Source organism: Camellia sinensis, chromosome 6, assembly GCF_055761805.1.
Source record: "Camellia sinensis isolate YWXY chromosome 6, ASM5576180v1, whole genome shotgun sequence".
Classification (NCBI taxonomy): Eukaryota; Viridiplantae; Streptophyta; class Magnoliopsida; order Ericales; family Theaceae; genus Camellia; species Camellia sinensis.
The window spans coordinates 92,962,289-92,983,712 of record NC_138966.1 but is presented as its reverse complement, the minus strand read 5'-3'; the positions used below and the strand labels follow the sequence as shown (position 1 = coordinate 92,983,712).

Here is a 21,424-nt window from a genome sequence, read left to right as displayed (position 1 = left end):
ATCGAGTGTTTCTTTGTTTTGTTTTTGTTTTGGTTTTATGTATATATGTGTTGTATACCTATATATATATATATATGTGTGTTTTTCCTTGCATTTTGTGTTTTTCCTTTCTTTTTTTTGCGTGTTTTGCATACGTGTGCTAACGTCCGCAAACATAATATGCCTTCTCTGTAACGGCATCTTCCTGCTGACGGCCGCAAGCGGAATATTCTCTATCTGTTCGTATATGTTTTTGTATAGGTCCATATATGTCTGTGTCGTATATACCTCTATATATACTGTATATGTCTGTGTATATATCTATATATATCTGTCTGTATTTTGTTTGTATATGCATATGTGTATACTATATGTACATATCTGTACGTATTTATATGTAAATATTTGTGTATATTACCCTGGCTGTGTTCGTAATGAGTACCTAGGAGACCAACTGTGACGATGGAAACTAGAGTTCGAATGGCGATGCCTAGAACACAAAGGTTTGGAATTTCCAAGATTAAAGTTTGGTTTAATTACCCAAAGGTGTATCCTCAGTTTGAAATCTGTATGGCAGCCCCATAGGTTGAGGTAGCTTGTATGCGCCTCAATTCTGGATACTGAACCAACCTAGTCTGTCACCCCATTGGAAAATAGGGAAAGTTGTGAATATGATCAGGAAGAAAAGCAGCATCAGTGGCTTCTATATATAGAGATTACCCGTTGTCAGCAAAAAAATCATTCTATCATACCTTCTTCCACTCGCGTGAGATGCATTTGGACTTCGAATCCACCTTTGCTCCTTTCACGTGAAACGTGTTAGGCTGTAACATTTACCCCGGTTACAACCCTCCTTTCCGCATGAGATGCGGTTGGGCACGTTTGTTGGTTATACTACTATTTCTCCTCTTGCGTGAGACGCGTTTGGATTTATTCACTATTCCTCCTCTCACGTGAGACGCGTTTGGATTCGTTCACTATTTTTCCTCTCGCGTGAGACGCGTTTGGACCTCCAGTTTACTATTTTCTTCTCTCGTGTGAGATGTGTTAGGATCTCAAGTCCACATTTTCTCCTAGTTGAATTTGCATTGCCCAAAGAGAATCGGCTTGCTTCAGCTGGACCTCATTGGTAATGAACCTTGCCTTGAAGGACTTTTGGAGTTGGTGGAAGCTCTTAATCGATGTCGGTTCTAATTTATAATACCATCTGACGGCCAGTGGTCCCAAACTGCTCGGAAATATTCGTCACATGAGACCTCATCGTCTGCATGAAGCGTCATGGCTTGTTTATAATGACGAATGTGATCGGTGGGGTCTGATTTTCCATCATACAGGGTGAATGATGGCGCTTTGAACTTTTTGGATAGCACTGCCCTTGTGGTCTGTCGCACAAAGGGGTCATGTTGATCCTCTTCGTTTGAATCATTTCTTCGCTTATTCCGCGCACGCGAACTTCCTCCGGAAGAACTGGATACTTCGACTCGTCCCTTCTTTTTAGATTCTGAGGATGATGAGTCAGAATCACTGTCACTATTATGTCTCCGAATTCGAGGTCGTCGACCATACTTTCCCTAAGATCGTCCCTGATCTTGGCACGCGGCTTGTTAGGATTTTGCCACCTCCAGGTCTAAATCTTGTCAAAGGCGCTCGTTCTCAGCCATTATGTTTTCCAACCTCTGTTCATTTTGCTTCGCCTGATCTATAATCGCTTGCATCGTCTCATGTACTGATGTCGAGGGTGAGGTCTGGGCAACTGAGTCAAAGTTCAAGGCCCTTCGTGCGGCAATGTTCTCTGGCCCAAGCATGTTTCTTGGAGTGGTATCGTCTCGTGGCGTAAGGTCGTCAGCGACTACCGGAGGATCTTCTGTCACGCCCGCCATGGATGTGCTTGAGTATTCCCATAGACGGTGCCAATTGTGGAGATGTGGTTTGGAAATACTCTATGGATCCTGTAGAATGCTCTTGATCCTCAGCTAGTCACCTGGTTTGGAAATACTCTTATTTTTTGCTCTTATTCTCTATCTTTGTTTTTTCTTCTTTTCAATTTGATCCATTTTTTACACATTATTAACAACAAATAAATATTAGTTGTAATGTGCTCTTATCGTGGTTGATCATCACTACCCCTTATCTTTCTTATTTTAGTGTTGTCTATTTATCTATTTTTTCATTCACCGTTATTCATTTTCTTTCTTAACTCACCGTTACCTATATCTTTCATTGTACAATTCATAACCACTGTCGCTGTTGTTCAGTAATATTGAGAAAAAAATAGTAATTAAATTACATAAATTGCCCCTATTAACTAATAAATGATTAGAATTGAAATGATTTTAAAAATTAAGAATTTAAATTGAAATAATAAAAAAATTATAATTTTGATTTGTTAATATTTTTTTGCTAGTTTCATTTTTTGTTGTAAAAAAAAAAAAATTTTTTTTTGCCCAAACAGAGAATAGGCGGAATCAATATTGAGGTGGTGGTTGGGATCACAGAAAAAAGAAGAAGAGGGACTCCAAAATCAAGCCCCTTGTCGGGCCTTCTCTTTTCTGAGAGAGTATTTTCCTGGCAGTGCAAGCCCTGAGCAAGCCCTGATCCCCCACACTTCATCATCCACTACGGAGACACAGAGATTGAACAATCAATCATGTCATTCTCGTTCTTCAAGCCTTCGAGGCCTAAAACCCCTCAAGAGCTCGTCAAAGCTATCAAGGACTGCCTCACTGCTCTCGACGCCAAAACCGTCGCCGAGGTTCAAGCCCTCAAGAAGGTTCTCTCTCTCTCTCTCTCTCTCTCTCTCTCTCTCTCTCTCTATGTATGTATATCCATTGGTGATAAAAATGATTTCTTTATGTGAATTTTGAATTTTAAATCGTAATTTACATTTTCAGCTGCGCTTATTATAATTTGTGTCATTAATTCAAAATGTTAATTGGGTTCGGTTAACATAATAGCTAACCATGAATGCTTGGGAAATATCATATGAGTGAGAAATTCGGAAACTAATTGCAAATCAACGGAGTGTAATTGAGAATTGTGCAGCCGTGGCACAGATCTCTCACTTGTACTGGGAACATGTCTTATTTGCACTCGCGTATGTGCAATTGGCATCTATCATATCAATCCTGTTTCAGTTTTGACGGTTTCATTATTTCAGGACACATTTGTTAGTTTAGTTTGTATTGTATTTTCTTTTGCGATATGCAAACTAGATACTTCCTATTTTATTTCATAACATAATAAAAACCTTTAAAAAAAAAAGACTTGATCAAATTTGAATAAAGTCCTAATAAGACGAAAATATACTGACTTCTCTCAGGTTAAAATAGCCTCAACCAAACGAGGCACTAGTCTATCCCTCCCGCCAGTCTCAATCTATAAAAGCTAATGTCGGGTACTGATCTTAGTAGCCCATTTTACCTAACAAGGGTGGCGAACCGTATCAGATTGCGAATTTGCAATCTTGGTGAAGTTTTGCTGCCATGTGAACCGATATTTGGCATAGTGTGAATCTGCTGTGACGTTTTATTTATTTTTTGGCGTTACCCTGCATGCCAGCATGAAAGGGTTTATGATAGAATGCATTGGACTTGATAATAAATACAAAAGGTGCTATGATAAATTAGTTCTAGTTTGCATAGCTCTATAAAGTATCCAAACAAATTGTTAAAATGCCTATTGATCCAAATTAAAGTATCAACACAAATTGTTAAAATTTTAGGCCACCAATTTCCCACAAAAAAGTACAACCACTTTAGCCCCCCCCCCCCCCCCCAAAATTAGATGGGGTCTGGAAGGATAGATTTGATATAGACCTCACTTTTAACATAATTTATACCAAGTGACTACTCTCAGATTCGAACCCACAACCTCAAGGTTAGTAGGCTGGGTTATATTAAGATTTTGGAACGTATGAGTGTTATACTAACTATAATCGTTGTGCATCTATGTTAAACTATTTTCTCACGATATGTTTGCAGGCTTTGGAAGAAGTTGAGAAGAACTTTGCAACAATGAGAGTTATGCTTTGTGGAGATGGGGAGGTTGAACCCAACATGGATCAGGTTTCGCAGTTGACGCTTGAAATCTGTAAAGAAGATGTTCTTGCTCTTTTTATTCACAAGTTACCTATATTGGGATGGGAAGTAAGTTATTATGATCCATAGCACTGTTTCATGTGTTTGGCCTCTACTTGAACAATGATAATGTAATTTTGATACAGGCAAGAAAAGATCTGGTTCACTGTTGGTCCATATTGTTGAAACAAAAGGGTGACTCCACTTATTGCTGTGTGCAATATCTAGAGAACCATTTAGAGTTACTAGACTTTCTTGTTGTGAGGTAAGTTTCTCTAATGGTTTTCCTTCAATTGTTGCATGTTCATTTTTCTTCTTCTTTTTGGCTCTCATGCATGGTTGAGGTTTGTGTAATGGTATTGGAATAACTCTTTATGAGTGAATGGGTCCCTTTCCGCTTTCTTCAGCATCTATGTGGTCCTAAAGTGGGGACAGTCTAAGTGCTTCCACGAGGGAAGGCAAAAAATTGTTTCTCAACCTTGGACATCAAGTTGCTTTATAATACAAGATATGAAAAGTTAAAATTTGAAGTAGTCTCTCAGACAACCAAAACTGATAAGATGCCCTCTTATTAAAAAAACTAATTGTAGGCTTATAGCCATTAGTCATGTTATACCCATCAAATTTCAATCAAATATTAAGAAGGAAAATTTGTAATGTTTTGAAAGCAGTGTTTTCTTGTTACTTGTTACTTGTTACTTCTTAGTTAATACTTGTATGATCTTTATTGCTATCATTTGGCAATTGAATGAACATTTTAGCATACCTTTTCCGTAACCCATAAAACATGAACTACATTGGATGGCAGTGTAGTTCTTGCCATTTAATATTATTAACCATCATATCTGGGCATATATCCTGTTAATAATATCGAATCCCTATCTTTAAGTTTCATTATTGTTCGGTTTACTATCAGCAATAAACCAAGTACCCAAGTATCTTTTGGCCTACACGAGCAATTTTTAGTAGGGATTTTTGCATGATTTATTAATTGCCTAGTTACCTTTTCTTTTTGGGATCAGCAACGAACATAGATTTTGTTGTTAATGGTGTTGTTATGATAAAGTGGTATGATCTGCCTGCAACGTTTTTGTGTTTTTCATGCAGCTATGATAACAAGGAAATTGCCTTGAATTGTGGAAATATATTGAGGGAATGCATCAAATTACCTACTCTTGCAAAGTAAGACACTCATGCTTTTATTTATTCCTTTAGTTATTTTTTGAAGGTCCTTATTTCTGACTAAAATTGATGCTAACATCATGAATCATTTTGGTATTTCCAGTAGATGAATTTAAATAGTTGGCCATTCTTTATGTATGAAACAAATAGTAAATAAATAAGACAAAGGTTGATGTTCTTGGGGGTATGATTGCTTTAAAATGTTGCCGAGGCTTACTCGTGAGGATTGTCCAAAGATGACACATTAGAAAGACTGCCTCAAATTAGTGGCATTAGAGAAAATAAAACCTTGCTTACTTGCATAGATAAAAGAAAGCCACAACCTGTACTGTGAATGGTTGCACATCTTTCCCTTTACCTGATGTGGGAAGGCACAATCTTATTGCATAGTATAATGAAATAAATACACGTTCTTTATTTTTAGTGCACCAAACCCCACAAGGAGTTGCGCTGGTGAAGGAGTCGTCATCTTTGATTCTACTTTACATTAGTTCCCTCTCTCCCGATGAGGCTATTTTTCTGGAAGAATGAAACCAATGATCCAAAAATTGGTTGGAAGGAAGAGGGATCACCTTTTCAAAATATTAAACTATGAATCTAAATTGACAAGGATTTAAGAGAGTTTTAATCTCTATTTTGAAATGCTTGACATTTGTGTCATGATTCTGATTTTCAATTAGTTTGTAAGAGAAGCATTAAAGCAAACATTTTCTAAATGGAAGAACTTTCCCTTTTAATGTTGTTTGTTGTCATAGAGCTGAAGTGTTCTATTAAAATTCCTAATGCTTTTAAAGTTTCTGTATACTATGTTGAGTAGGGCTTCTAAGCATTAGGAATTTAACAGTTGTTTACCTGGTGTGTGAATCATATGCAGCCTAAGCAAATTCCTAGTTGAGAAAAGAACTCAGTATGGGTTGGTCATGTTAAGTAATTCTTCCACAAAAAAAAATTCTCTCTAGAAATGTCCTCCGCAGTTCTCGGAGGGTAATGTTCCCAGTAAGGAAAGAAGTTGGGCCACGCCGGCGAATTTTGTTTCTTGGTGGCCGGTCGTTTGAATTTGAGGAGTCCGATGGAGTGGATGGGAAGTGTGGGTTATCGATTGTTGAGAGGGGGGAGGGGTTACGACGGGCGGTGGTGCTGAATGTTTCGGAAGTTCGTTGGTTGGTGGTCAGGATGAGGTTGGCATCTAAGAAATCCAACAGCCTCAAGTTTTGGGGCCGTCTCAGTGGGGTTAGTCGGACTACGGCGGTCTGGGTACGAGGTGAGGAAGGTAGGGGGATTTCTTTTCAAATTGTGGTTACCACAGGACAGAGACGTGAACAAGTTTACATACCTGTGTCTGCGTTCGATGATGGCTGGGAAGGGGTGGCGTTGGCTATCAATGGCTTTGGGTTGTGCGTTGCAAAGGCCTCCCAACCCGTTGGCTTCAGGAAGGTTTCTTCAACTTCTGCTGCCGAATGTGAGTTTGTAGGGGTTGTACGCTCTGAGGTGGAGGTGGATTGGTTTCGCATCTTGGATAGATCGCTAGTGGGTAAACTGGGGGGTTTGGGGGGGAAAGGCTTGAGTTTCGTGACCATCTCTGATTGGGTTGCCCGATGGTGGAAGCATTCGGGGAAGGTGGACGTAAGACCTTTGGGGGATAAAGCATTTTTGTTTGTTTTGTCAAGTAGAGGTAAGGTGGAAGCGCTGTTAAGACGGCAGTGGACAATGGAAGGATGTGATTTATTACTGGAGTGGTGGTCACCACTAGCTCTTTGTACTCCGGCAAAGACTTTGCGGCTTGAGAAGAGTGTGTGGATTCGGTTGATGGGTCTGCCTATTCATCTCCGAGGGGAGGCGGTGTTTCATTTCATCGGCGATCGTTGTGGTGGCTTCATCGAGGCAGATGAGTCGTCGGTGGATCTAGGTTCCATTCGGCTTCGTGTGCGATGCTCAGAGTTCACGCCTTCGCGAGTGTCCTTCCGCTGGGGGATGTGGCAGTTTTCATTGCCAGTTTGGTAGAAGACGATCCGGTGGTGGAACGGTGGACGCCGGTGACCGTGAAAGATGGGGATTTTGTGACGAATATGGTAACGACAGATTTTGGGCAACTAGGGCAGGATTTTCAGCTGAGAATGAGGGTGAATGACTATCTGCAAAGATTTAGGAGAGAGGAACGACCCATGGGTTTTCAGGGTAATTTTACCCAGCGGGTGGGGGCAGCGGTGGGTCATCCAAGACAGGCCCAGGCCCAACGTAGGTGGGCTGTGGTTAAAAATAAGGGGACTCATTTGGGGGCCTAGGTGGTTAAGGGGGTGAGGCCGGTGGCTTATCAGTCCAACCCACAGGGGGGTGGCTTCTCAAGCCTCAAAGGGGTTGGTGATTTGGGCCTTTCTGAGCAGCCCAATAGTCTTGTTAATACGGATGTGGGTCAGACTGAGGGTGGGTTGGGTTGTAGGGCTTCCTGCGATCTACATTTGAGTGAGTCGGGTCGGGTGGCTCCGTTTAGGCTAGGGGGTCATCGGCGAGGATCTGTGTCGCCGTCCGGACTGGAGTTGGTGGTCCACCGTACTATATCTGCTGAGGCACAAGGATCGCGACTGGTAGAGGCGTCGGAGAGTGGCACTTCACAGTTGGCGGCTTCGAAGTTGGGTGCGCGACAGTCCCAGTGGGAACTAGATATGCCTCGTGATGCGTCATCTGCGGAGGAACATGGGCCGCGTCTACTAGTGGCATCGGAAAGAGATACTTCTCAATCGGCGGCCTCAGAGTCGGTTGAGCGACAGTCCTAGCTGGAGCTAGAGATACCACGTGGTGCGCCATCGGTGGGGGAACAAGGGTCGCGATTGCTGGTGGCGTCGGACTCAGAGTCGGTTGAGCGACAGTCCCAGTTGGTGTTGGAGACGTCTCGCAATGCATCTTGGGCTGACCAAGGAGGGAAGGGGCATGAGTGTGTGGGATAGTCACAGGTCTTGGAGTTGCAGCCCTTAGCAGTGCAAGATAGTGAATTGGTCACTTGTTTCAAACAAAAACAGAGATTTGAGGATATTGGGGGATTATCGGGGAAGGAAATTCCTTCGGCAGAAGCTGTGTCCCAGTGGATGTTGGATCGAATTAGTGAAGTTAGTCATTGTTTGGGCTTGTCCTTCGAAGGCCACGAAGATGAGGCTATGCGAGTTTTTGCGGCGGTGGAGGCTTCATGGAGGCAAGGTACTCCCAGTCCAAGAGTGTCTCGCTCATTGGTGACCCCTTCTAAACGAAATCGGAAGCTTAAGAATTTGGAATGTTCTGTGAATTATGATCATGGTGTGAGGAATGTAGGACGGAGTGAAAGGAGAGATCGGAGGGGCCCATTGTTGTTGAAATGAATTTAAAAATTGTATCGTGGAATGTGCGGGGGTTGAATGATAGGGATAAAATGGTGGCGGTGAAGGCAGTTTTGCGGAGTGCCAACCCAGATATTGTATGCTTACAAGAGACGAAGATGGAAGAGGTGGGAGTGGAGCTGATTCGCGAGGTGTGGGGGGGGGGGAGGTTTGTGGAGTGGACCTTTTTGCCCTTTTTAGGCACGGCAGGTGGGGTTCTTCTCTGTTGGGATAAGAGGGTAGTGGTGAGGGAGGAGGAGGAGATAGGAGGTTTTTCTATCTCTTGTTTGTTCTGTTGTGTGGATGATAATTTCCGATGGGATTTTACTGGGGTATATGGGCCTGTGCAGGATTCCGAGCGGGGTTTGTTTTTGGAGGAGATAGAGAACATAGCTTTTCGCTGGGATGTCCCTTGGTGTGTAGGGGGTGATTTTAATGTTGTCTGTTGGCCTTCGGAGAAGTCGGGGATTGCCAGGAGTTCGGGGGCAATGCGGGCTTTTTGTTCTTTTATTGATGATTTACAGTTGGTTGATTTACCTATCCAGGGGGGCAGCTTCACATGGTCAAATGGTCGGAGTTTGTCTCGAATTGATCAGTTCTTGGTTACTGTGGGCTGGGAGGAGCACTTTTTTGAGGTGGTTCAGCTTCGTTTACCTCGACCTGTGTCTGATCATTGGCCAATTTTATTGGATAGTGGGGGGATCCGACGTGGTCCTATGCCATTTCGATTTGAGAATATGTGGTTGCAACACGAGGGTTTTCTAGACCTAGTTCGTGGTTGGTGGAATAGCTACGAGGTTCGTGGTTCTCCTAGTTGTGTGTTGGCTCAAAAACTGAAGATGTTGAAAGCGGCCTTAAAAATTGGAATAAGGAGGTGTTTGGTCGGCTAGAGGGCCAAAAAGCTGCAGTGGTGTCTTTACTTCAATCCTTCGATGAGCTGGAGGTGCAAGCTGAGCTGCCTACTGAGGCCGGTATTCGTAAGGAGGCGGCTAGATAGGATTTTGTTCGTATATCCCGTATGGAGGAGGTTTGTTTTCGTCAAAAGTCTAGATGTTTGTGGTTAAAGGATGGGGATCGAAATACGAAATTCTTTCACCGTATGGCTAATGCTCATCGAAGGGTTAATCAGATTAGTATGTTATGGGTGGATGGTCGGGAGCTGTACATCGATAGAGAGATTAAGGACGGGGTAGTGGGTTTCTATCAGCATTTATTCCGGCCTCAAGAGGGGGTTTGGCGGCCAGGCCTGGAAGGTGTTCAGTTTGCTACGATTCTGGACGAGGATTAGGAGAGTTTGGAGTGAGCTTTTACAGAGGAGGTGTTTGGAGCTTTGCGGGCAATGAGTGGGGAAAAGCCCCAGGTCCGGATGGTTTCACTATAGCTTTCTTCCAGCATTGTTGGAGCGTGGTTAAGAGTGATATCATGGCAACTTCAGCGGATTTCCTGGTGTCTGGGCATTTTGAGAAAAGTTTCAATGCAACCATTTTGGCTTTGATTCTGAAGAAAGAAGGGGCTGATGATATTCGGGATTTTAGGCCTATAAGTTTGTTGGGGAGTGTGTATAAGTTATTGGCTAAAGTGTTGGCAAATCGTTTACGAGGCATTTTATCGACTGTGGTGTCAGAGTCTCAGAATGCGTTTGTTGGGGGGAGACAGATTTTAGATGCAGTTCTGGTTGCCAATGAGTGTGGATTCTCGGATTCGCCAGGGGCGCCCTGGTTTGATTTGCAAATTGGATATTGAGAAGGCGTATGATAATGTTAACTGGGAGTTCCTCTTGTATATACTGGATCATATGGGCTTCGGAGCGACTTGGTGTCAGTGGATCAAGTTCTGTATCTCGACTGGGCGGATGTCGGTGTTGATTAATGGGACTCCGGCGGGATCCTTTCAGACTCATTGAGGCCTTCGACAGGGGGATCCTTTGTCCCCCCTGCTATTTATCTTAGTGATGAAGGCGTTGAGTCGATTGTTGGATAAAGCTGTGCGCGAAGGCTTCTTGGAAGCTTTTGTTGTAGGGTCATTGGCAGGGGTTCCTTTGGGGGTTTTGCATTTGTTATATGCGGATGACGCCTTGATCTTCTATGGTGCGGAAGTTGGGCAGGTTGGTTATTTGCGATGTGTTTTGCTTTGTTTTGAGGTGGTTTCGGGCCTTTGTGTTAACTTGCGGAAGTCGGAGTTCATTCCAGTGGGAGCGGTTGCTAGGTTACCTGTTATGGCTACAGTTTTGGGGTGTAAGATCTCGGTTTTGCCAGTGTCCTATTTGGGTTTGCCTTTAGGGGCTTCTTTTAAGGCAAAGAGGGTGTGAGATGGGGTAGTGAAATGGGTCCAACGTTGGTTGGCAGGTTGGAAGTGCCAATATCTTTCGAAAGGCGGCCGTTTGACTTTGCTTAAGAGTGAGCTGAGTAGTATCCCCACTTATTTCATGTCGGTCGATGTTATTCCAGTGTCAGTGGCACATCGGGTAGAAAAGCTTCAGGGGGATTTTTTGTGGGGGACTGGTGGTGATGATTTTAAGTATCATTTGGTTGATTGGGGTCAGGTTTGTCAACCCAAGCGAGTTGGAGGGCTGGGGGTACGTTGGTTGGTGACTTTTAATCGAGCTTTGTTAGGGAAGTGGCTTTGGCGTTTTGCTTTGGAGCCTTACAGATTGTGGCGGCAGGTGGTGGCGTCTTAATATGGGTTGGGCAGAGGGGGCTGGGTTTCTGGGTCTGTGACCTGTACTTATGGGTGTGGGTTATGGAAAGGAATTTGGTTGGGCAGGGTAGAGTTTTGGAAATGGATAGGGTTTAAGGTGGGGGAGGGGAGTCGGGTGCGGTTTTGGAAAGACTTGTGGTGTGGGGAGTTGGTGTTGGAGTCCCGTTTCCCGTTGATTTTTAATATTGCATTAGATCAAGATGCATTGGTGGCTTCCTATTTGGGTGGTGGGGTAGTTTGGGATATTCAGTTACGGCGACAGGTTCATGATTGGGAAGTCGCTCAGTTGGTGGAGTTCTGGGGTTTTTTATATGGTCTGGGAACGGTCGGGGTGGGGCATGATGTGTTGGTATGGACTAGGTTGGGGGCAAAGGGGCGGTTCACAGTAGCCTCATTTTATCAGGGTTTGATGGGAGATGCTGGTTGGGTCTTCTCTTGGAAAAGTGTTTGGGTTCGGGGGTTCCGACTAAGGTTGCCTTTTTTATGTGGGCGGTAGCTTTAGGTCGGAATCTTACTTTGGATAATTTGATGCGGCGGGGGCATATCCTTGTGAATCGGTGTTATATGTGTTGCACGGATGCGGAGTCAGTGAATCATTTGTTTCTTCATTGCTCGGTGGCTTCGCGTTTGTGGGGCTTCGTTTGTTCACTCTTTGGCCTTGTTTGGGTTCAGCCACAAGGGGTGTTTGATTTCCTTTGGGCTTGGCGGGGCGTTCGTCTTGGCCGGCGGCGGCACCGAGCTTGGTTATTGGCTCCGTTATGCTTGATGTGGTTGCTTTGGTTGGAACAGAATCGTCGTACCTTCTTAGCGGTTTCTCATAGTGTTTCTTGGTTACAAAGTCGTCTTTTTATAGTTTTGTATAGTTGGTTGGAAGGGAGGGTCGATCCGGATTCATTTGTGTTTTTAGATTTTTTAGATGAGGTGATTGGTTAGTTCTGGTTTTTCTTGGTTCCCTTTCTGGGTGGTTTTTCTTGTATTGGTTGCATCGTCTTGATACTTTTTTAATAAATTTGCTTATTTATCAAAAAAAAAAAGAACTCAGTATGGGTTGTTATCGGAAATGTGGCCCTTATATTAGAGGGCTTGATAACGTTAATTTAATTAGAAGTTAGATAATTCTGCCATTTGTGGAAGCCAGTAGCTTTAAAAGCTGAGAACATAATTATAGACAGTAGAGTATATGCAGCTAAAAACCTATCACTGTAGTGATTGTCTTACTTTCACATGTGAATTCCTTCTCTCCTTGTTATTAGATTTTATCTTGTTGACAACTCCAACCCTGTAGCAAAAAAAAAAAAAAAAGAAATTCAGTTTCTTTGTATACAAGTTGCACCCCTTGTAGGTTTGCCACTGCAGTCCTTGCTTCTTTTCTTTGGAACTTGTAGGTTTCGTGCAGTATTTTTATTACTTGAGCAAATATCATTTTCACACTCACAATCTTCTGTAGTGTTTTTTCAGATACATATTGGAATCTCCAAGCTTTATGTTGTTCTTCAAATATGTGGAACTGCCTAACTTTGATGTTGCCTGTGATGCATTTTTAACCTTTAAGGTCAGATCTATGAGTTTATAGTTCTAGTAAAACTTATTTTGGTTCTCAAAGCCCATTTACCTGCTGCATATTGAGATATCCTTTTAAGGAAATGTTCACAGGATCTGCTTACCAAACATGAAGCTGCAGTCTCTGAATTCCTGACTGCTCATTACGATGAGGTTTGCTTTTTCATCTTTCTTACATTAAGGTTATGAACAAATCTAGGCACCCTCAAATGTTTGTTGACACCATTAAAATATGTTCCCACGGAGTGTTTCCAGGTAGGAAATCCAATTTATTGAGGACTGTTCTGGCCATCTTGGAAATCCTTTTTTATTTTCTTTCTAAATTACTGAAAAGTGTGCAATGCAAATTCTTTATTGTGCACACCTGCGTTGTGCAGGCAGTGAAGATGGCTTTATTCATATTTATCTTGGTACATTTACTGTTTATTGTTTCTTTTGGCTTATCTAATAATTGATTGTTGTTTCAGTTCTTCGAGCAATATGAAAAACTCTTGACCTCCTCTAACTATGTGACAAGAAGACAGTCTTTAAAGGTTAATTGTCCATCTGATTTGTTGGATTTGCTCTCTCTGAGTGCTATACTTCATGTGATTTATTAACTATAGAATGTAATGATTTTAGCTTCTCTCGGAATTTCTTTTGGAGTCTCCAAATTCGCATATAATGAAGCGCTACATTGTTGAGGTTCGATTCATGAAAGTCATGATGACTTTGCTGAAGGTATTGAATATTGTATTTTCCATCAATGCTTTTACTATTTTCTGTTTGCATGATCTATAGGTAGTTCTGGATATACTAAGCAACGGTTTTTGGTGATGTCTGTACACTTAAATCTTCAGTTAAGTTAAACTTAGTAATTCAGATTCTCATTTGTTTAACATATTTTGCTGCCTTTTGCTTAGTTCCTTTTTTTCCCTTTAATCTAGGTCACTTTGTTCTGTTATTTTGTGCTTTGTGGTTTACAATTTCATAGCCTATCACTATAAAGGAACTTTGTTGTAACATAAAAAAATTGTCGCGTAATCGATTCATCTATAGGTTTTGCCACTAATTTGTTGAAGTCCCTTCCTTCTTGGCCCAGCTTGGTTGGATCCTTGCGTGCTCGAATATTTTCCCTATTATTCTGCCTAACTTACCATTGTCAACCAATCAATGATTGCATCATAATGTATCTTAATGCTCATAATTATGATACAATGTTGACAAAAATTAAACCTTTTGCAGTAAAATGGATCCAGTGTAGCATAGTTTACATAGTAACGATAATAGTCACCTGATAATTAATATTGTCTCTGTCCACAGAAAGCCTTCATCTATCTGCCTAACCTACCATTTTGTCAAAGATATATATGAATGCATGCACTCAAATTCTTTGTAATTGTACATCCTCCATTGTCTTACCTGTTTGCTTTTGTTTTGAAATTTGCTGTTGAGCAGGATTCAAGCAAAAATATCCAGATCTCTGCTTTCCATATTTTTAAGGTACTGCATTCCATGCTGTCAAGGATTATATTATACCATTACAAACCCCCTCAGCTTCACGAAAAAATAAAAAAGGAGGAGAAGACGAGGAAGGAAGTGGGCCATACATGCTGGCTTTTATTTTGTTTATTTATTTATTCTAAAACTTGACCATCAAAATTGAACCATACCTCTGAAAATGAAAAGTACAAGTTCCTAGGAGCCCTTGTGTTGCACTTTACCGTGGATTGGGGGTTTCCCTTTTATCACATACAATTCTTTGTTAGTTTCACAAATCCTTTCCATTGGCTACTTAATTAATAAACCGCATCATACTGCATAAATAACTTTTCGTGGATTACATGGTTACTAAAAGGGCCGTGCATGTCTATATGCATTTTAATTTGCTTTGTTTTATTCTACCTATAGGTTTTTGTGGCCAACCCTAACAAGCCTCGAGAAATAAAAGTTATCCTCGCTAAAAATCATGAAAGATTGCTGGGCTTGCTTCACAGTCTCTCTCCTGGAAAAGGTAAATGCATACTTAAATCATCTCCAATGTAAGAGCAACGTGGTCTAATTGATAATGACGGTCTGCATACATGATTGGTTCTTGTTAATATCTGTTACGATCATTGTTTGTGTTGGATCGTGCCTGTCTCTGCTAATTCAGTATACTTTTCAGGAGCTGATGATGATCAATTCGAAGAGGAAAAGGAACTGATAATCAAGGAAATTGAAAGATTGTCTCGGCAACCTAACCTTGCATGATAGAGGAACCTTCCCATAATTGTTTCGGAGTTGTGTTGTGTAGCCTTGTAATAATGACAATTCCAAAGCCCCATTTCAGAGGAAAAAGGAAAAAAAAAAGAAAGCAATATCTATTATTTGTCAGTGGTTGAAAACCTAGGCGCTTATTATTAATTTTTAAAAATCCAAAAAAGCCAGTTTAAATAGAGGCCATTAGCAAGTGTGTTTCAATTGTTGAAATTAATAGTCAGTAATGGAAATGGTGAGTGTAATATTTTGGTCTTGTTTATTAATGTTTTTGTTGTAAAAAATATGGAAAATCAGAACCGAAAATGAGTTTAATATCTGTTCTGCTTGTTAAAAAAATACTGTAGCTTTCAAAATTATCAAAAATTATACATATAAAAAAATATGTTTTGACTTGTTTTGAAAACAATTTTCAATAAAAATGGGTGTTCTTGTTCATTTTGAAAACGTGCGTATAAAATATAATTTTTTTGCTAAACAGAAAATTATATTTTCCTCTCAATGTATCACCATAAGGTTTTTTTGTATGAATAAAATGAGTCAAGTTAACTTGAGTTTGACCTGTAATTAACTTGCCAAGAATTAATTAATTTATTATGCAAATAAGTTAAATTTAAATATATTATAAAAATTGTTAAATTTTTAAGTTGAATTTAATAACTTATTGCATAAGAAAATGATTGGGCTTGCCTTCAGTTTAGTTCGGGTATGTTAGGTTTTATAGGTTTTGTTTTGATAATCAGAATTGTTAATTTTGAAAAATTGTGTGTATATCATTTATAAAAAAATTAAATTGATTTGATAATTGTAACTATTTTATTTTATTACATTTGTCTAAAAAAAAAAACTATTTTTAAAAGCATATTCATCGTCCATTTTCTTGATGTCAAACCCAATAAAATAAAAAGATTATAATTTGATGTCAAACATAAGAAAATAAAAACAATTATATTTATCAAATTAAATTAATTATTTTTATAGATTAAATTTATTAAATTTTATTAAACTTTAATTAAGATTTTTTAGACTTTTAAATTTTATTAAATTTTAATAGTTGTATTTGTCATTCAAACAATAATTATTCATAATTTATGATTATATATAAAAGAACATGATGATTTGACATTTATTTTGAATTTCAAAATTTTAAAATATCAACTTTTAAATTGAAAAAAAAATAATGTGAAAAAAAAAAAAACTAATAAACTGAATTATTTTTTGGGCAAAACTAACAATTTCTCCTATAAAAAGGTATGATGATGGAATATTGATATGCAAAATTAAAAAAAAATAATAATAAATAAATAACTGTAAAAATGAAAAAACTGATAATGTTATTGGTTTTATTAGATAGTTAAATCAAACCAACAAGTAAAAAGACAAAAACATTTGATCTCATGCTCTGTTTTTTTATCAGTTAGTCAAACAATTATTTAGAACATTACTATACAAAATTGATAATATTTTTAATTTTAAAAATTAAAAAAAATTGATAATATTATCAATTTTACTAAATAAGATTTATTAATTCAAAAAATCTTAATCTTAAATAGAATCTGAATTATTATAATATTTGTAAATAAAATTTTTGAGTAATTAATTCTAAAATTTTATGTACTGCTAAGAAAAATTTATTTAGTGTCATTTTTCGAACATAGTAAAAGAGTAGTGATTCATCCCACTAATTTTTGGACCACTAATAGCTCTAATGAGCTTAAAAAAAAAAAAAACAAACAAACAAACTCAAGCCAAAACATCACATCACTTTGGTGGGGGCCACTGTGCCACATCATTAGTGATGCTATAGAGCTCTCAATTTAGTGCTCTAAAACATTATTCTTAAAGCCTATGAAAAAAAAATAAAAAAATAAATCTCTTATGTTGGGTAAGAGTATTTTGATCATTTTAATTTGATTTGACATCATAAATAAATATTAAACTAAAAAGTAAAAAGTCAGCTTTTTACCAACTTCTCAAGTCACTTTCAAAAAAGCCAAATAACTTGATAAAAAACCAAAAGTCAATTTTTTACCAACTTTTCAAAACAGCCCTAAATTACTCAAACCTAAATCTATTAAAATTCATTTAAAGTGAACCTAAAAAGTACATAAGTGAAACATAAAACTTGTTCGAATCCAAACCTAAAACAACCTTAACTAGCTCTCTGACAAAGTCCCACACGTCAACGCTTTCAAGTCCTACGTGAGCTGAATATCAACGGCTATATATACATCCCACTCACACAAACATACAAAATTCAAAAACACTTTCTTTCTTCTTCTTCTTCTCACTTGTCTTCAAACCCTAGTTAATTTCTCATTGCTTCAAATTCAAACCCTACTCTCTCTCTCTCTCCCCCCATGAATTTCTTCAATTCTCTCTCCTCAGACGACCCACACACTTCTCCTTCCTCCCCACTACCCAATTCCCAATCAAACGAGCCCTCAATTTCATCAATCACCAATGTGTGGTCCTTTGGTGACCGCCTCATCAAAACCCTTGCTTCCAAATCCAAGTCTCTGATCGAGATCTACTGTCGTGATCTCAAGGAATTTGCCTCCGGACTGAGGAACGAGACCGCCCTGATTCAGGAATTCGCCCTTAATTTTGGGAACAGAGTCTCTGAGATCATATGTCACAGTAAGAAGGACTCTGTTCTTCTTGCTGTTGATTCTGAACAATTTGAGAATCTGAAGAATTCGAGACCGTATAATAGGTTTAATGTGCAAATTCGCAAAATTCAGTGTGCTTTGAATACGTATTGCGAGGAACCGGAGAATTTAGAGGAGTACTATAAGTGGGATTTAGGGTTTAATTTGGATGAGAAGGAATGGGAGATTGATGATTTGATCGAAGAGAATGGGATGATTGAAGAGATTTATAATGAGGTTGTTCCCAGTAGGGTTGATCGGGAGACCTTTTGGTGCCGGTATTTTTATTGGGTTTGTAAGGTTAAGAAAGCAGAGGAGGCAAGAGCTAGGCTTGCTAATAAGAGGGCAATTTCAGTACAGGAGGAAGAAGAGGATGAATTTGGTTCGGGTGTTGAAGACGATGATTATGAAGAGATTGATGGGTCTAAGTTGATGAATAATTCAAAACAAAAGGCGGGAGAGAAATATTCTTCAGAAAAGATTGTTGTCGAGAGGTCTAACATTGAAAGTGAAGAAAAGAGTCTGAAACAAGAAGAAGATAAGGGGGTTGTTTCTGAATCCAAGAGTGACAATGGGGTTGATGAGAGAGTGCATTTGGATGATGGGTCTGAATCAATTGGCAGCATGTCGGAGGCAAGATCTGATGAATTGGGTTCGGAAAGAAAGATAGAAAATGGCCGATCGTGTAAAGATAGTGACTTTTCCGATGTCTCAAGCCAACCATCATTAGTACCTGAGGAAGAAGACGATTTTGGGTGGGATAAGATTGAAGATATTGATAGCATTGATTCTGGAAGATGCTATGAAGAGGAGGAAGATCTCAGTTGGGATATTGAGGATTTTGACGAGCTTGTTGATCCACGATGATAAATATTCTGAGTTTTGTTCTATATAACTCACTACTACTCTCTCCAATTGGGATATTTTGCAAATTGTTAATTTTTATGCCATGACGGTGGGTTTTTTATTTTTTATTTTTAAGGTTGAGGTGTGAATACAATATTTTTTTTATCAAGTGATTAATTGTGTTAGTGATCTAGAATTTTATATGTTAGGAGTCTCTTAAAATTGTTAATTCATATAGAATGGATTGTTTTGTGCGTTTACTTCACAAATGGTGGGTATGTGTTTTTTTTTACAAGTCAAACCAATTATGCATCTATGTTCAACTTATTTGTGCTTGATTTGTACACGACTTATTAAAAGTTTGTTTAAGATATGCTGGTTATGCAAATAAGTTAAATTTGAACATATTTTAAAAATTGTTAAAGTTTACATATTAGTCTCCTTATTAAACTTGGTGTGTGATATGTTTGAAACAACTTCATATTCAACTTAACTCAACTTACAAACCTAGGTGGGAACTGCTTTGGAACCCATTTTAATTTCTCAATTGGTTTTGGTACTCATCTATAGTATGTATTAAGTAAAAGGAGGTTTTTAACCCCAAGTCTTGTGGGAGCTCCAATCTTCCATTCTAAATTTTTTGATTTTTTGATTTAAAAAAAAAAAATCTTAGCATTTATTAATTTCTCCAAACCCCAAGTCTTACCTTCATAATAACACTTTAATGTATTAAGAACAAGTATAAAAAAAATTCTTTGAAATCCAATACATATGAATTCCTTGAAAAGTCCAAACGCATATGATTATTATCCCTTATAATAACACTTTAATGCATTAAGAACAAGCATAAAAAAAATTTCTTGAAAAATCCAACACATATGATTATTATCAAAATATTAAACTTTAATATAACATAATAAAAAAGAAGACATTTAATTCTTGAAAAGTCCAACACATATGATTATTGTCAAAATATTAAATTTTAATATAATATAAAAAAAGAAAAAAAGAATACATTTAAAAAACATATATAGATAATTGTAAATATATTAAGGAAAATGGGGTTTCTAAACCCCAAGCCTTATGGGAGCTCCAATCTCTCAATCTTAATTTTCTAAATTTTTGATTTAAAAAAAAAAACCTCAGCATTTATTAATTTGGTCAAAATCCCTTGATCAGCATTTATTAACTTTGTCCAATCTACATGCCTACATTTATTGATTTGGTCAAAATCTCTCATTGGCATTTAAAATCTCCTCATACAAATAATTATAGATACAGCCTGTGCATAGTTACTGCAGTAGCCTTTTTAATTTCTTCTGTATACTATGGTTAGTGATAAGATTATTAAATTATTTTTATAAAAAAATCTTAAAAGACATAATTTATATATTAAAAAAAATTAAAACAAATATAAATATTTATAATTATCCCGTGTATAGCACGGGTGATAGGCTAATTATTTGTAATTAAAATGTCTTTAGGATTGGTCTCTTGGTGTTTATGAATATTTAGGCATCGTTTGAGAATCCAAATTTGAGGCTAAAATAGCCTCAAACATAAAAAAATCAAATAATCTCAAACATTATTCTAAGTCTTCAAAAGTAGTCTAAGCCACTGTCAATAAGTTGATAGCCTGTCACCATAGGCAGTAAATAACAATTTTGCCCCTTAGACAAATTTTGGGAAAACGTGAATGTCTTATGTTAGGGGCAAATTTGTCATTTTAGTTTCAAATGTCATTTCAAAAGTATTTTTTCAATATAATAATTAATAAAAAAATTCAACTCAACTTTTCAAACATTAAAAACTAAAAATAGCCTAATAAAATCGTCAAATAGTCAAAAAATAAAAATAAAAATAGCCACTTCTCAAATAAGGTGTTAATCTTTGTTATATAACATGAGCCTTTTGGAGAGTGAACTAATCAAAAGACTAATTTGACTAAATTATTAAGATTTTAGAAACTTGCTGGTCATATCCAATTTCGATGAGCATCCAAGTTATGATTAAATAATGAATATACTCCCTTTATGGTCACAACCCATGGTCATGGTCATGTTTGGATATTGAATTATGAGAAAATAAAAATCAACTAGTAAAGAGGGATAAAAAAAAAACTTTTATTTCATTTCTATTTTCACCCCATCCAAAGATTGAAACTCAGCTGGATGCCCAACAGTTGCAATTCTTGAGCTGCTTAAGTAGTACCAAAGCTTAGCATGTAATGGAATTCAAGATACATAATGATAAAGAAAAATGTTTGAGGGCCCGAAATATGAGGCTCGAATCCGGCTCGAAGTCCAAAACGACGTCGTTTTGGACTTCAAAATTTTTTTTTTTTTTTTTTTTCCCTTCTTTTCTTCTTTTCTTCTTCTTCTTCGTTTCTTTGAACACAGGAGAAGCAGAGGCGAGAGAGAAACAGAGGGGAGAGGCGGGAGCTCGTCGTCGCAGGTCGTCGCTCGTCGGCCGATCGTCGCTCGTCGGCCGATCGTCGCAGCTCGTCGCTCGTCGGCCGATCGTCGCCTCTGCCTCTGCCCACCTCCGCCTCTGCATCCGCCTCCGCCCACCTCCGCCTCCGCCTCCCTCCGCCTCCGCCACCAGCCCCATTTTTAGAGCCCCCTCCAGTTCTGCTTCTCCTCTTCTTCTTCTTCTTCTTCTTCTTCCTCTTTCTTCTCAAATTCGAGCCAAATTTGGCTCGAAATCTTTCGGGCTCTGTAACAGAGCTCAATGATAAATGAAAGAAAATTCAAACACCAAAAAAACAAGAAACACAACCAAAATTTTTTAGCCAAAAAGAGATTTTATTTTTGAATAAAGCTATTGACTACACTTGATTCAAGTTTATGTG

General features: G+C 38.5%; 2 protein-coding genes across 2 annotated transcripts; both read left to right on the top strand.

The window, feature by feature from the left end:
* The first annotated feature begins 2,398 nt into the window (after positions 1 to 2,398).
* LOC114289190 (uncharacterized) lies at positions 2,399 to 15,321 on the top strand. Its single transcript, XM_082874219.1, has 11 exons — positions 2,399 to 2,749; positions 3,960 to 4,124; positions 4,202 to 4,320; positions 5,163 to 5,237; positions 12,737 to 12,830; positions 12,932 to 12,991; positions 13,306 to 13,371; positions 13,460 to 13,558; positions 14,276 to 14,320; positions 14,729 to 14,831; positions 14,985 to 15,321. Exons 1-11 carry the CDS (start codon positions 2,627 to 2,629, stop codon positions 15,068 to 15,070), a joined length of 1,035 nt encoding a protein of 344 aa, XP_082730345.1. The 5' UTR covers positions 2,399 to 2,626; the 3' UTR covers positions 15,071 to 15,321.
* Positions 15,322 to 15,325: 4 nt separating this feature from the next.
* LOC114289224 (uncharacterized) lies at positions 15,326 to 18,842 on the top strand. The gene has a single exon (XM_028232894.2). It carries the CDS (start codon positions 17,437 to 17,439, stop codon positions 18,592 to 18,594), a length of 1,158 nt encoding a protein of 385 aa, XP_028088695.2. The 5' UTR covers positions 15,326 to 17,436; the 3' UTR covers positions 18,595 to 18,842.
* The last annotated feature ends 2,582 nt before the right edge of the window (positions 18,843 to 21,424 follow it).